The sequence below is a fragment of the Sclerotinia sclerotiorum genome, genomic scaffold (assembly GCF_000146945.2).
Source record: "Sclerotinia sclerotiorum 1980 UF-70 scaffold_5 genomic scaffold, whole genome shotgun sequence".
NCBI lineage: Eukaryota > Fungi > Ascomycota > Leotiomycetes > Helotiales > Sclerotiniaceae > Sclerotinia > Sclerotinia sclerotiorum.
This window is the reverse complement of record NW_001820831.1, coordinates 2,218,182-2,230,026: the sequence shown is the minus strand read 5'-3', so window position 1 is coordinate 2,230,026 and position 11,845 is coordinate 2,218,182. Positions and strand designations below refer to the sequence as shown.

Genomic DNA, 11,845 nt, shown 5'->3' with positions numbered 1-11,845 from the left:
AAAAAAAAAAAGGGATGCGGCGAGAAGGCATCCCTGAGATCTTCGTATCACTTCGTGTGGTCTCCCCTGCTAGACTACCACAATAAACATGACATATACTTAAATACATGAGTTACTGCTGTACTTCGGAGATAGAACAAAGTAAAATATCCTTTCAGGCCCAAAAATCAAATTTTTCTCTGAATGGTGCTTATGTCATTTCAATACCTAGTATTGAGCTCTTTGTGCAGAATATTCACCCATCATGGTGCAAATGAGTCAATGTTGATGCAACATTATCTGCATATCAACTATCCACCAAAACATCAACAAGCAAACTACTACTGCAGCTGATAACAAGCCACCCTTTATGGTTGATAAGACAGAAATGACAACAAGAAATTTTCCAGCACAGTTCATGGACTGTTTGATCAACATATCGAACAACAATCAAAGTGTAGCTTTGTTGAGCTAACGACTAATAGTCCAGCTTTCTAGCAGTCACTTGCTGCATGCGCTCAACCTTCGACTCAAAAGCAGGTTATGGATAGAGAACTTGATGAATACATCATAATCATTCTTGAGATGCTAGGTGGGCTCATAGCGTTTGGATTTGTTAAATTTTACTCCCCAGGAACTACAAGCCCTCTGCCAAAGAGTAAAAATAAATACTGGATACAGACTCCGCAGACTGCAAGGATGTTGGGGGGGTTCTGAAAATGCAAACAAGTAAAGCAGGAAACAAAAGGGACACAGGGACTCCACGGTGGTGCAAGCGCAATGGCCGTGCCATCACCTCAAGGGCACAAAACGTAAGTGAATGAAGAAACACCCAAATCTAGCGCTCCAACTTTAATCTGGTGGGGCAACGGAATTGAAAGAAATCAAACGGCTTCCAAATGTAATTGCACTTCAGGAAAGCTTCTTTAGGGAATGTTCCGATTTGCGCTGGGGCAGAGGAGCTCAGAAAATGATTCGCACGTATTGTGATAAAGGTTCTCAATAGTGATGCGGTTTTGGTCCCCGAATGCATCAGAAACACTCGCTGATCATTGAAGTATAATGAAAACATTGATGGATCCCTTGAGCCTGAGTCTATCGTAAACTTCTCATGATGGTGCGCTTCTCAGAAAGAGCTATTTAAGAATTACCACCGAGACAAAAGACCCTGCGCTTACAAAATTGGATCAAAATCCTCTCCAAATAAACAATAGGAAAATCTGGGCCATGAATGTGCCATATGTGGGTGGACTGTGGGTAGGGATGGGTATGTGAGACAGGCTGTTTGATGAGCAGTTGATTTAGAGAAACATATGGGCTAGCAGTCAGACAACCACACACAAGTAGGAAGAAAGGATGGTGACAGATGAAACTTGAGCTAGGTCAGGGACTGTTACGGCTCCTACAGGTGGTGTAGGACACAAATGGCGAAGTTGGGCGGGGCAACAAGCCTTGCTTGATGCAGTACAATAGCCACTCCACCCAAAAGCTTCAACATCCACCATTTCGGTCAGCTACCATGAGAACTGCTCAAATTGCCACTAAACCCCTGTATCCAACACGCATCATTCAAAATTGTGAACTTTTCGTCATGGTAGCGAATCGTGGATGGAAGGCGACAATAGGAAAATCGACTCAATCCTCTCACCCCGCCAATTTTGAGCTCGTTCGTTCTGGGTTCATGGGGATCTGCCAATTTTCATATTTGGATGTAGGTAGCTCACCTTAAAATTTCACAAGTATCGTCCCAATAAATTATATCCGAATCGCCCCACGAGATAACCGGTATGTGCGATCGAAGATATAGATGGTCAAAAGCGACGGCGTAATAGAAGAACTCGATTTGAAAAGTTTTGAAGACAACGTTTGCGCCTGCGAAAATTCGAGAGTGGAAGGGCTGAATTATTGCTGGAGAAATCTCGGGAATAAATTCAAAACTAGCAGAATAAGTTATTAGTCAATTGTTCAAGATTTGAAATTTATGATGAATGAGTGGGTTGATGAAGGGGTAATGACATCTCCTAAGCGTGAGAGAGAGCTTCGTTGGAATATTTTCGCAAGTTTGCAACCACCAAATTGTAGTACCAAGGCTCATTGCCAAGCTCAAACATTTGCGCCAGGCTTGAGAGCAGCAAAGCTACATCCGACAATGCCGCCACCAGAAATGGTATGCGACAATGATGTTATCAATTGCAACAAATAACTGACAAGGCCTGGCACAACGAAGGCTGAAGTTGTGGTAGGTGCAGTGAGGGGTCGAGATGGAGGGGGTTGAAGCTGTTATTGCGCGACCAGTAAGGGCGCAAGGACAGAAAAATGATCTACTTACATTTTAATCGACTGGGTTAAGAACTGCTTTTGAAAAAACTCGAATTCCGACGGGAAAGCAGTAAATCAGAGACGAGTACCTAGTTATCGAGAGGAAAACAATTGAGGCAATTAAGCAGCGCAGTAATCCAATAAAGTCGACAAAGGACGAAAGAATCGAGAGGGTTTGGAGGGTTGGATTGTGGATGAGGGGAGGTAATGTTTTTGAGTGGGTGGGTTGGTGGGTGAAAGAAGGGAAAGAATTATGGTGGGAGGGAAAAGGGAAATTTAGTAAAGTATGAGTAAGGAAGGTTGGTTGAGTGAGATAAGTGAGAAATTGAAAGAAGGAGACGAGGGGACGTGATCGTGATCGTGATCAGGTAAGGAATGAACGGAGTGTGCTCTTTTGGCGCATGAGTACTAAGTAGGGACCTAAGGGAAATAGTGCGGCCAGTGTGTGAAGAAGGAAAGTACCAAGTAGGCGTCAGAGAAAGGTAGGTAGGTAGGTACTCGCACTAGGGAGTAGGCACTTTTCTTTTTAGTGTGAATTTTTTGTGGTTTTGGGTATCTAGGTGTGGTTTGGTGTCCTTTTGGGGTTCGGGTTTGTTGAAAAGAGTTTACCAGATGTACCAGTAGATATCAATGCTTTAACGAAAGTAACTTTAACAAATCTGAGCCAAGAGTGAATAGGAATAATGCACCCCCCCAAGCAGATAGACTAACTAGGAACTGGGTACAAGTTGAGTGGGAAGAAGAGGAAAGAAACTGGATCCGGATTGGGATTTGGGTGATCTTTCTCGTTTACGCAGGCTAGATAAATTAATACTGTAGGTAATATGTAGGTAGGTATGTTTGATGAATACAGTACAGTACCTAGCATGTATCTCGAGAATTCTACTCTCTTCTTTTCTTTTTCTTTTCTTTTTCTTACTCCTCTTCTTCTTTATTGTTTTTGTTTATTCCTCCTTTCCTCCCTCCTTCTCGCCCTTTTTCGTCACAAACTACATACACATACATCTCTTCCTACATATCCAAAAGCATTCTCACCTATGTGACCAAATACAGCTTAAATTGAGAGAGTCTAGGTTTCCATGTAGGATCATTAGTGTGGATAAGATGCATCTGCAGGCTAATAAAAACGAGTGAGCTTCAAGCGAAAGTACTCCGTAATACATGCTGCGGTTTGGACAAAGATAAAAAGAGGTAACCTTTTTCGTAGGCCAGGCTCATTTCATTCAGGGTATGTGCTGCGCCTATATGTGCAAGTTCCAGGGTATCAATTAAGCTATAACCAGGTATGTGAGTAAAAATCGGGATTAATGGATCAATGGATGCAGACTGATATAGGAATTCAATGTTAGCAAAATGACAACATGATCATTATTATTATCGTGTTTCCCCATCTCGTTCATCCGATCTAGCAACTTGTAACTTGGAGATCCCTATGAAAAGATCTCGAAAGTTTACGCTATACCTCCTCTAAACCTTAGTGATCGACGAATCTCAAGAAACGGTTTGTGTAGGTGTGTGCACTGAATCATATCATTGATACAATCATAGCTCTAGCAAAAGATCTTCTCAACGGCCTGGATCTGTGAGCATTTAGAAAGTACTGGTCAAGTTTAGTGCATGGCGGCCAAATCCATTCCTTCGAATCACATAAATTATAATACACTTTCAAATCCTAGAAATAATGCCCGCTAAATTTGCTTATGAGATGAGCGGGGTTACCTCCGCTATTCTAAGTTCTAATCAATGTTTAGGTAATCTAAGTTACTCTGGGAGTCCGAAGGGGCGAAGCAGGTTCTGGTGGTCCCGTAAAGAGTATGTATGATGCTGATACATATACTCAGGCTCGGACATGAGGCTTTGCCGTCATAGAAATCAGAGGAAAGGTAGAGCATATGTTCCTTTTTGGGACTTTTCATCATGAAAGATAGATATATGGATACAGTTAGAATTACTAGGTACAGCAAGGGCTCGAGCTTTCTGGACTTTTGTGTGTGTTACTGTGCATGAGTAGCGAAATTCTCAAAGTGAACAAGTATTTTTAATACTGGATTACTAGCGCTCGCTTTGCCCTAGGCTATACAATGAGATCCTCCCTTCCTTTTTGAATATTGGTATAGTTGAGACCAGACGAGACAATTATACGGGCCATGCCATATTGAGCAAGCATTCTAGTATGTCAAGAATCTAAATGTAGAAAATTGAAAATATATAATCTGAATATCAATCGAGTTCAAAGCCTTGATCTGCTCTCCTAATGTCCATAAATCTATCCTTTACCTTGCCTTTTCCTGGTCTTCAGAATTTGCTTGAACATGGGGGTTAAATTGATAAAGAGGGCTGAAGAGAAAAAACTGCATTTGTGTGACGCAATTATTTAACTCAGTCCCAATATTTGTATCCATAAAACATTTGGTTGAGTCCAATCAATGAACGATTTAAGTTCCAGAGGTATATTCGAGTATCGATGTCGAAATTAATCATCATCATTGGTTAATAGCAACTCCCGTTCCCAATTCATGAGTAGCCAATAGCATTACAATTAGGAAAGAGGTTACGGTTAAGAGTTCGGATACAAAAAAAGTGTAACTTGATGTCGATATAGAGCAGATATCAACAATAAAAGTATGTACCGGTCGGTACCTGCTCTTGTCTCCTTTAAAGCCAAGTCAGATAGATACAAAGGGTCAAAAAAACATCTGCAGCTTCCTCGTTCAAGCAACTACCTGGGGTAAGGTTAATCGCTTTCAGCCCAATTTCACTAGGTATAGTTTCTTGTTCCTTACATGACTTCTCGGGCTCTAATGTACATCGACGGAAGAAGATGTCATTTCTATCATTTTCCCATTTCTTATGAAGTAAAAAGTAATCTTCATTTAATTTCGCAATGACCATGAATAGATGTTGTGTACCCTTCTTTTGGAGTTGAATTTGGACATGGGCGGATCTTATTATTCGACGAGCATATTCATTTACTTCGCATTGAGACATTGATTAATCTATACTATTCCCGAATTAAGGCAAAGTTGGAGCCACTCAGTGATCAGGTACATGATAAAAACACCTAGTGGTTGCCGATGCCAATACGGTAATGCCCCTTCATCCGATAATGACAATTTTCTCTCAAGTCGCTTCTTGCCGATTAGTTAAACTCTTCTTCGGTATTTAGCTGGATATAACTTCACATGAAAATTGTACCCAGCTATTCCTTTCCTCTAGTAATGTGAATCAATTATCACATCAATAAGTACAGCTGCATATTCATGTGCAAGTATTCCATATCCTGCATAAAATCCCAGTGCCGGCTCAAGTTCCTTACTTCTCTCTTCCAAGTCCCTTCTTCCTCCTCATTCGGCATCAGAATTTAAAAAAAAATCCTTCTGGACCCCTACCTGTGACAATCTGAAAAAATTATGTGATCTAATGACTAATAATTGCAATAACTTTTGCCGGTTCCTTTTGGCCTAATTCCACTTCAAGGAATAATAATAAATGTTACCAAGATTTTAAAGATTTAGTACCCCAAATACTATATACTCGATGTGACGCTGCTGCACGTAATATTCTTTCATTATCATTGGCTACTCTAAATCTTAAAAAAAAGGGAGGCAAGACATTGCACAGGTCAAGTAGAGATCAACATCATACCTACAACAGCGCAATTGTTGTGGAATATCCGATTAACCTCAATACGGAATACTTTCTGAGTCTTTCTCTCCCCAAATGCAATGTTCTTGTTACATTGCAGCTTTGAAATATCTGCTACTACATGCTACCACATACATTACCTAGGCACTGCGTATCTTTCCCATCTCAACTTTACTAGGTATTCTATCAATCCTCCGAGCATAAACCAGCAACGAAAGTGCCGCATCCTCGCATACTGACAGCTCACCGAGAGTCATACCAATTATTCTATATTTTAGAGGTAACAATACTTGTACCTCAAAGGAGCCATGCCCCAGTTCTTTTCCATCCCAGGATATACCAAAGCTACCAAAGTACACATGGCAACACGACACCGCCTCCTTTCTTCCCACCCGCCCAAAATTACGATCTTCTATTTGGGGTGATGTACTCTGCATATACATGAATTGGTACTGTACCAAACATGTCGGAGGATCCACCTTGCATAGAGTACGTACGACTGAAAGAGAACATCCCTTGCTTCAGCCCTTATACAAGGTATATTTTTTGCTCAAGATCACAATTTGAGCAAACAAACAATCATCCAATTGATATACACCAATTCGGATAAACGGACAGGGATACCTTCTTCCAGCATAGCATGACCATATGTTACACAAAAATAACGGTATGAAATGGTTACTTGCATATGGTATCATGGTTGATGGAACGGAGCAGTCTCAATATTGAATTCAACAGTTATCTATATACATTTTTGGACTGATTCAATCGGTAGTAGCCGGAGATAGAACTGTCGTTTTGGACCACAACATACTTCTCCAGTGTGAATCCGACCATTATTGTTCTATCGAGCTGTAATCAAGCATTCCATTGTATTTTACATTGGGCTGTAAAGATTCCAAACAACTGGGTAGTACCTTTCCTTTCCCCCTCTATATTCACATGAGATTCCATAACGAATCTTTCCTCGCGCTCCATGAGTATCGAGAAACCACAAAGTCAATTTGTCGATTAGGAGGGCGTACTCCTTTCAAGGGCTCAGATAGCTTCACATAATATCGGAAAATAAGACGGGAGTTACGATGCCACTTCGTTTGCTTCCCGTTTTCCATGGTTACTCGCGTTGGATTATCTATGTTCTTCTTCACATGCCAACCTTCACTCCATGAACCAAAGATTTCCGTTGCCGCTAATTACCGGCTATCAATTGAGGTATCTTGTGATGCCGATGCAATGTTACCGCATTGCCGCTTTCAATCTCTTCTCGCTGGTCTCAGGGTTTCCTGTCAAGTTTCTTCTGTTATGTGGTGTGGTTTTTTCACACGTACTTATGGCATCAAATACTTACAGCACACCCTCAACTATCTTACTCAGCTATGTGGCAATAGCACAGAATTCTTTTAGCTCAGAGGACTCACCAAGTGAGCAGCAAAATCGTCTATAGTTAGTAGTCGATCAGCTTATCCATCAAATACTGCTAGCTTTCCTACATACAAAATTCTCTACCACCAATTTATTCCCTTATTTCTGCTCTACGTCTCTGGATTTTCCTTCTAGCCATCTAACCGGTTTCGACACCGTCCTTCATTCTGCCCATTCCATACACTTGAGTAATACTCTCGATCCCTCACATTCCCCTCTTACTATCTTCAAACCATTACATTCATAATACCTCAGCTAGCCAGCTAGCCTCAGCACGTAATGGCTACTTTGAAGTATCTATACTCCATCAAAGGGTCCACAAATTCATTAAACGAAGGTTAGATATAACAAGATTCTCAACCTGAGCCATCATGTCCAATAGTTCGGATTAGAGTCCATTTAAGTTCATCAAAGTATAAGTCTTTGATCATATTCTAGTCATTATAATGAGGTCATTATTTAAATAGATTAAATATACAAAATAATAGATTTGATTTCAGTTGCCAAACTGTTACGACGGGCTACACAACTACCAGGACACGTGATCACAAATGATCAGTAGTGATTATTAAGGATCACTAAGGATCACGGTATAAGTGATCACTGGTGATCATGAAGGATCACTAGGGATCACGATATAGGTGATCACTGGTGATCATGAAGGATCACCAGTGATCATAGAAGCATGAAGGACTGTATAATCAAGATGGATTTCCTTTGTATAGAGCTTCGTGCTCAAGATCAATCATTTAGTATACTCTACTATTAGTTACGAATTGCATTATTGTCATTACTTTAAGTCCCTGCTTGACGCCTAGTTATAAACCACCTCGAGAGCCTAGAGCACTTCCACGTGATCTAGACGGCAAACCTCGTAACACAAACATCCTTCATCTTTAAAATACAATTAAATAATTTTATAAACTATTCAATACACTCTTGTAAGTCTTAAACTTCATACCTAAGACCTTTATAAAAATATCAAATAATAATTTAAATACTATATTTCTTTTTTAAAAAAAAGAAATAATTAATGATAATATATTTTATTTATAATATCAAAATTAAAAACTTGAAATTTAATTCTATAAAATACAATTTTTCTACAAAAACCTTTCATCTACTATTTATATATTAAACATCTATAAAGAAAGATTTATTGTCTTTATCTTAATATAAAGTTATATTAATTAACTCTTGTGCCCATCACATTAACAATTATATTATCTACCATAGCATCATACTATCAACACTATCTCAAGTGATAATCAAAATACATATAAATCCTAACACTTCCTCCCTGTACAGAGGTCAATTCTATAAATTGATATCTATCACATCACATCATAGATATTATCAAAAGTAAACCCAGATCTCATTTACATAAACATTCCCATCAACATCAACCTTATCCTCTGTAATTATTCCATTCATCTGTATTTGTAGAATACATACCAATATTTGCAGGAATCATACAGGATCGATCTTAAAGTTTTCATCTAATTTCATTTCGTTTCATCTGACGCTATTGATTGATTTATTCACTAAACGCTGGAGCCGCTACAAACTAGCAGCCCATGACTCGCTCAATATTCTGCTAACGAACAATTTAACCCCAATTCATCAAAACCTGCTTCTTCCCTTTATTTCCCTTTTTCTTTCCTCCCTGACCAGCATCTGCATTTTCTGCCTCTCCGTTGGCCCCCGAACTACTTTCAGCGCTTCCTGCTCCCCACGCAGTTGCAACAGGTTTACCTCCCATATCTCTCCTTACCATACCGGTGCCATAACCGAATATAGTACTTTGCGGTTTGGCAGCTGGTGGCAACGCTGGGAATGCACTCGAGTCAGCGCCCTTACCATTCCTCGTTTGCACACGTGAAGGAGCTCGACTAGAAGGTGCAGACGGAGGTGCTGAAGATGAGGAGGGTGCAGGAGTTGGTGCTACCCAAGGTGTGGTTGTTATACGGGAATCGGTTTGGTTGGGACGGGATGAGGGTAGAGTGGGGAAGGGATTGTTATACTGATTTGATGAAGATGGGGCTGGCGACGAGGTAGAGCTAGATGTTGAAGCAGAGCCCCATGACCGGTTTTGTGAGACGGTTGAACGTGATGATTGTGCAGTGGATTTTTTGAGTTTCAACACACGATTGGATCGTGGGCCAGATGAAGAATTGGAATTCGCGGATGCCCAACCTAGAGGTATAACATTACCGTTACTGGAAGTAGGAGCTGGTAGAGATGGATAATCTTCGTTGATAGCACGCCAATCATTCCAAGCAGTTAGTAAGGCAGTTTTCTTATTCTCATCTTCAAAAAGGCTGGCAACTTCACGAATAAGTGTGCCAAGGGCAGCAGGAGTAGTGTCCGAAAACAGAGCAAAGAATGCATCGATGAGGGCATTGGCAGTTATCCCAACATTTTTGTATGAAGATATGGAGTTGCGAAACTGATTCAACTTGGTTTGATCGTTCTGTAACAGTCGGCTTGCTCTTTCAACAACTTCGCGGTGTCGAAGCTGCCTAGCTCGTTCCTGAGGGGTCAATTCTGGTGCAGCTATGTTCATCCCATCAACTGCTTCAGAAAGACCCTCAGCATTGGCTACAGGTCGAGCGGAGCCAGCTCGTGAAGGTTCTGCGGGACTGGCTCTGGCATTGGCTTGGGCAGGGGTAGGTGCCGTCAATTGACCACCGAAAGCTCTTGATGACCCAGCCTGAGCACCTTGCACTGCCATTTGCCGTTGGAAAGCTTGCTCATCACGACGTAAAGGTTGTGCACTAGATGGTGCCAAGGGTTCAGCATTCGGGTCTCTGCCCCTGCCTCTACCGCGGCCATCTCGTTGCTCTCGTTGACTTCCTCCGCGGCTGCGTTCTTGTACATATGGTTGACGATATTCAAAAGTAGAGATATCAACCGTTCTCGCATCCCTACGAACGTCTTTAGATAAGGTACTTCCATGGACATCCAATTGATGTGCTTTTAGATCTATCTCCGTTGCAAAAAAGATGAACTTTTGCTCCAAACATTCCGGCTCATTGCAAGGGAAATGATCCTTTCGTAGATGTTGGGATAGGGAGTTATAATCAACATAATAATGCGGTTGGCCGTTATTACTCAGTTGATCACAGACATGACATCTTTCATGTTTCTCTCGGCAGTGGAGAAATAGCTCGTCATCGCCATAAAAGCGTTGACCACAAAAAGAGCATAGAGGATGACCCTTGAATCCCGTTTGATCGAGTGCTCCAGGATTGTCATCTCCTTTTCTCATATGCTTTTCCAGTTCTTTATCAGCAAATAATTCGTGTTCGTGGGTGAATACTTTTTTGTGCCTCGTACATAGATCACACATTTTCTTCTGATGTATGGATCTAACATGACGATGCAAATCTGGCCAACCTCTGCATGCAGTATCGCAAGTAGAATCGGGACAGTTATACCGCAGAAGCAGTAGAGTATCCTCTTGTATATCATTACTCTCATATCGAATACCAATATTGGGGTCTGTATTTGAGATATCTTCGTCCGAGAAGTCTTCATAATTTTTAGTCGCATTGTCTGTGAATATAACAAACGGCGAGGGTGTCTTGACGATATTAGTCTAGTTTGGCGGATTTGACAGAGCGAGACTTACTCTACAATGTACACAATCTTTGGTCTTGTACAAAGCTCTCATTCGCAAAGCACATATATGACATGTGCGATGATTACATGGAGCGACAGCATTATGTTCGACGTCTGAGGCGCAAATAAAGCACACCTCTGCTTCAACCGGCTCACCATCTACATCCTTGGTTTCTCCATCTATTTTTGGCAACTTCTTCTGCGCGGAGGACTTCGCAGTGAGGTCTGTAGAGTTCATGGTATTGGTATTCGTATTAGGAGTTTCATGGCTAGCGGTATTTCCCCTATTTCCACCACGACCCTCTCGTCTTCCTCCACGATTTTCCGACTGTCTAGAATCGCCACCAACCTCTCCCGAAGCTCCGCCTCGACCGCGACCTCTCCCTCTCCCTCTTGAGCCTCGCTGCCCATCATTGCGGGGTCGCGAAGAGGTATCGGCCGTAGAAGTAGTTTCGGCTGTAGAAGCCATTGCTAATCGAGAGTGAGATTTGTAGTGTTTTGTGGTGTGCAGTTTTGAAGTAGGAACTGTGGCTGTGGAACGCTTTTTATTATAATAATATGAAGTAGCGTTTCCCTATGAATGAAAGTCCACTGATATAAGTAAATGAGACGTCTTAATTTACTGAAAATAAGCTATTGATTTGTTTCTAGAAGCTACAGATACCAAGACAAATTATTATGCTAGGAAGGTGTGGGGTCTTAATCGCTTAGCCCCGCAAGGCAAGGCTGCCGTGTGACTAGACCAAGGCTGATAAATCAAGAGTCACAACGAAGTATCAACATGCAGCATGAAGTAACTAAGGTGCAAAGCCACGATGAGATACATACTAGAGTATTTGCCATTGATAAGATGATC

The 11,845-nt window shown here is 41.3% G+C and overlaps 4 protein-coding genes across 4 annotated transcripts; all 4 read right to left on the bottom strand.

Annotated features, from left to right (window-relative positions):
- Positions 1-1,304: 1,304 nt before the first annotated feature.
- Positions 1,305-1,484, bottom strand: SS1G_04828 (predicted protein; the record flags this gene model as incomplete). Its single annotated transcript, XM_001594970.1, has 1 exon — positions 1,305-1,484. One exon carries the CDS (start codon positions 1,482-1,484, stop codon positions 1,305-1,307), a length of 180 nt encoding a protein of 59 aa, XP_001595020.1.
- A 3,469-nt stretch (positions 1,485-4,953) lies between these two features.
- Positions 4,954-5,286, bottom strand: SS1G_04827 (predicted protein; the record flags this gene model as incomplete). The annotated part of the gene is made up of 1 exon (XM_001594969.1): positions 4,954-5,286. The coding sequence occupies one exon, from the start codon at positions 5,284-5,286 to the stop codon at positions 4,954-4,956; it is 333 nt and encodes a 110-aa protein (XP_001595019.1).
- A 1,595-nt stretch (positions 5,287-6,881) lies between these two features.
- SS1G_04826 (predicted protein) lies at positions 6,882-7,055 on the bottom strand (the record flags this gene model as incomplete). The annotated part of the gene is made up of 1 exon (XM_001594968.1): positions 6,882-7,055. One exon carries the CDS (start codon positions 7,053-7,055, stop codon positions 6,882-6,884), a length of 174 nt encoding a protein of 57 aa, XP_001595018.1.
- Positions 7,056-8,974: 1,919 nt separating this feature from the next.
- Positions 8,975-11,458, bottom strand: SS1G_04825 (hypothetical protein; the record flags this gene model as incomplete). The annotated part of the gene is made up of 2 exons (XM_001594967.1): positions 8,975-10,951; positions 11,000-11,458. The coding sequence occupies 2 exons, from the start codon at positions 11,456-11,458 to the stop codon at positions 8,975-8,977; spliced, it is 2,436 nt and encodes an 811-aa protein (XP_001595017.1).
- Positions 11,459-11,845: the final 387 nt, after the last annotated feature.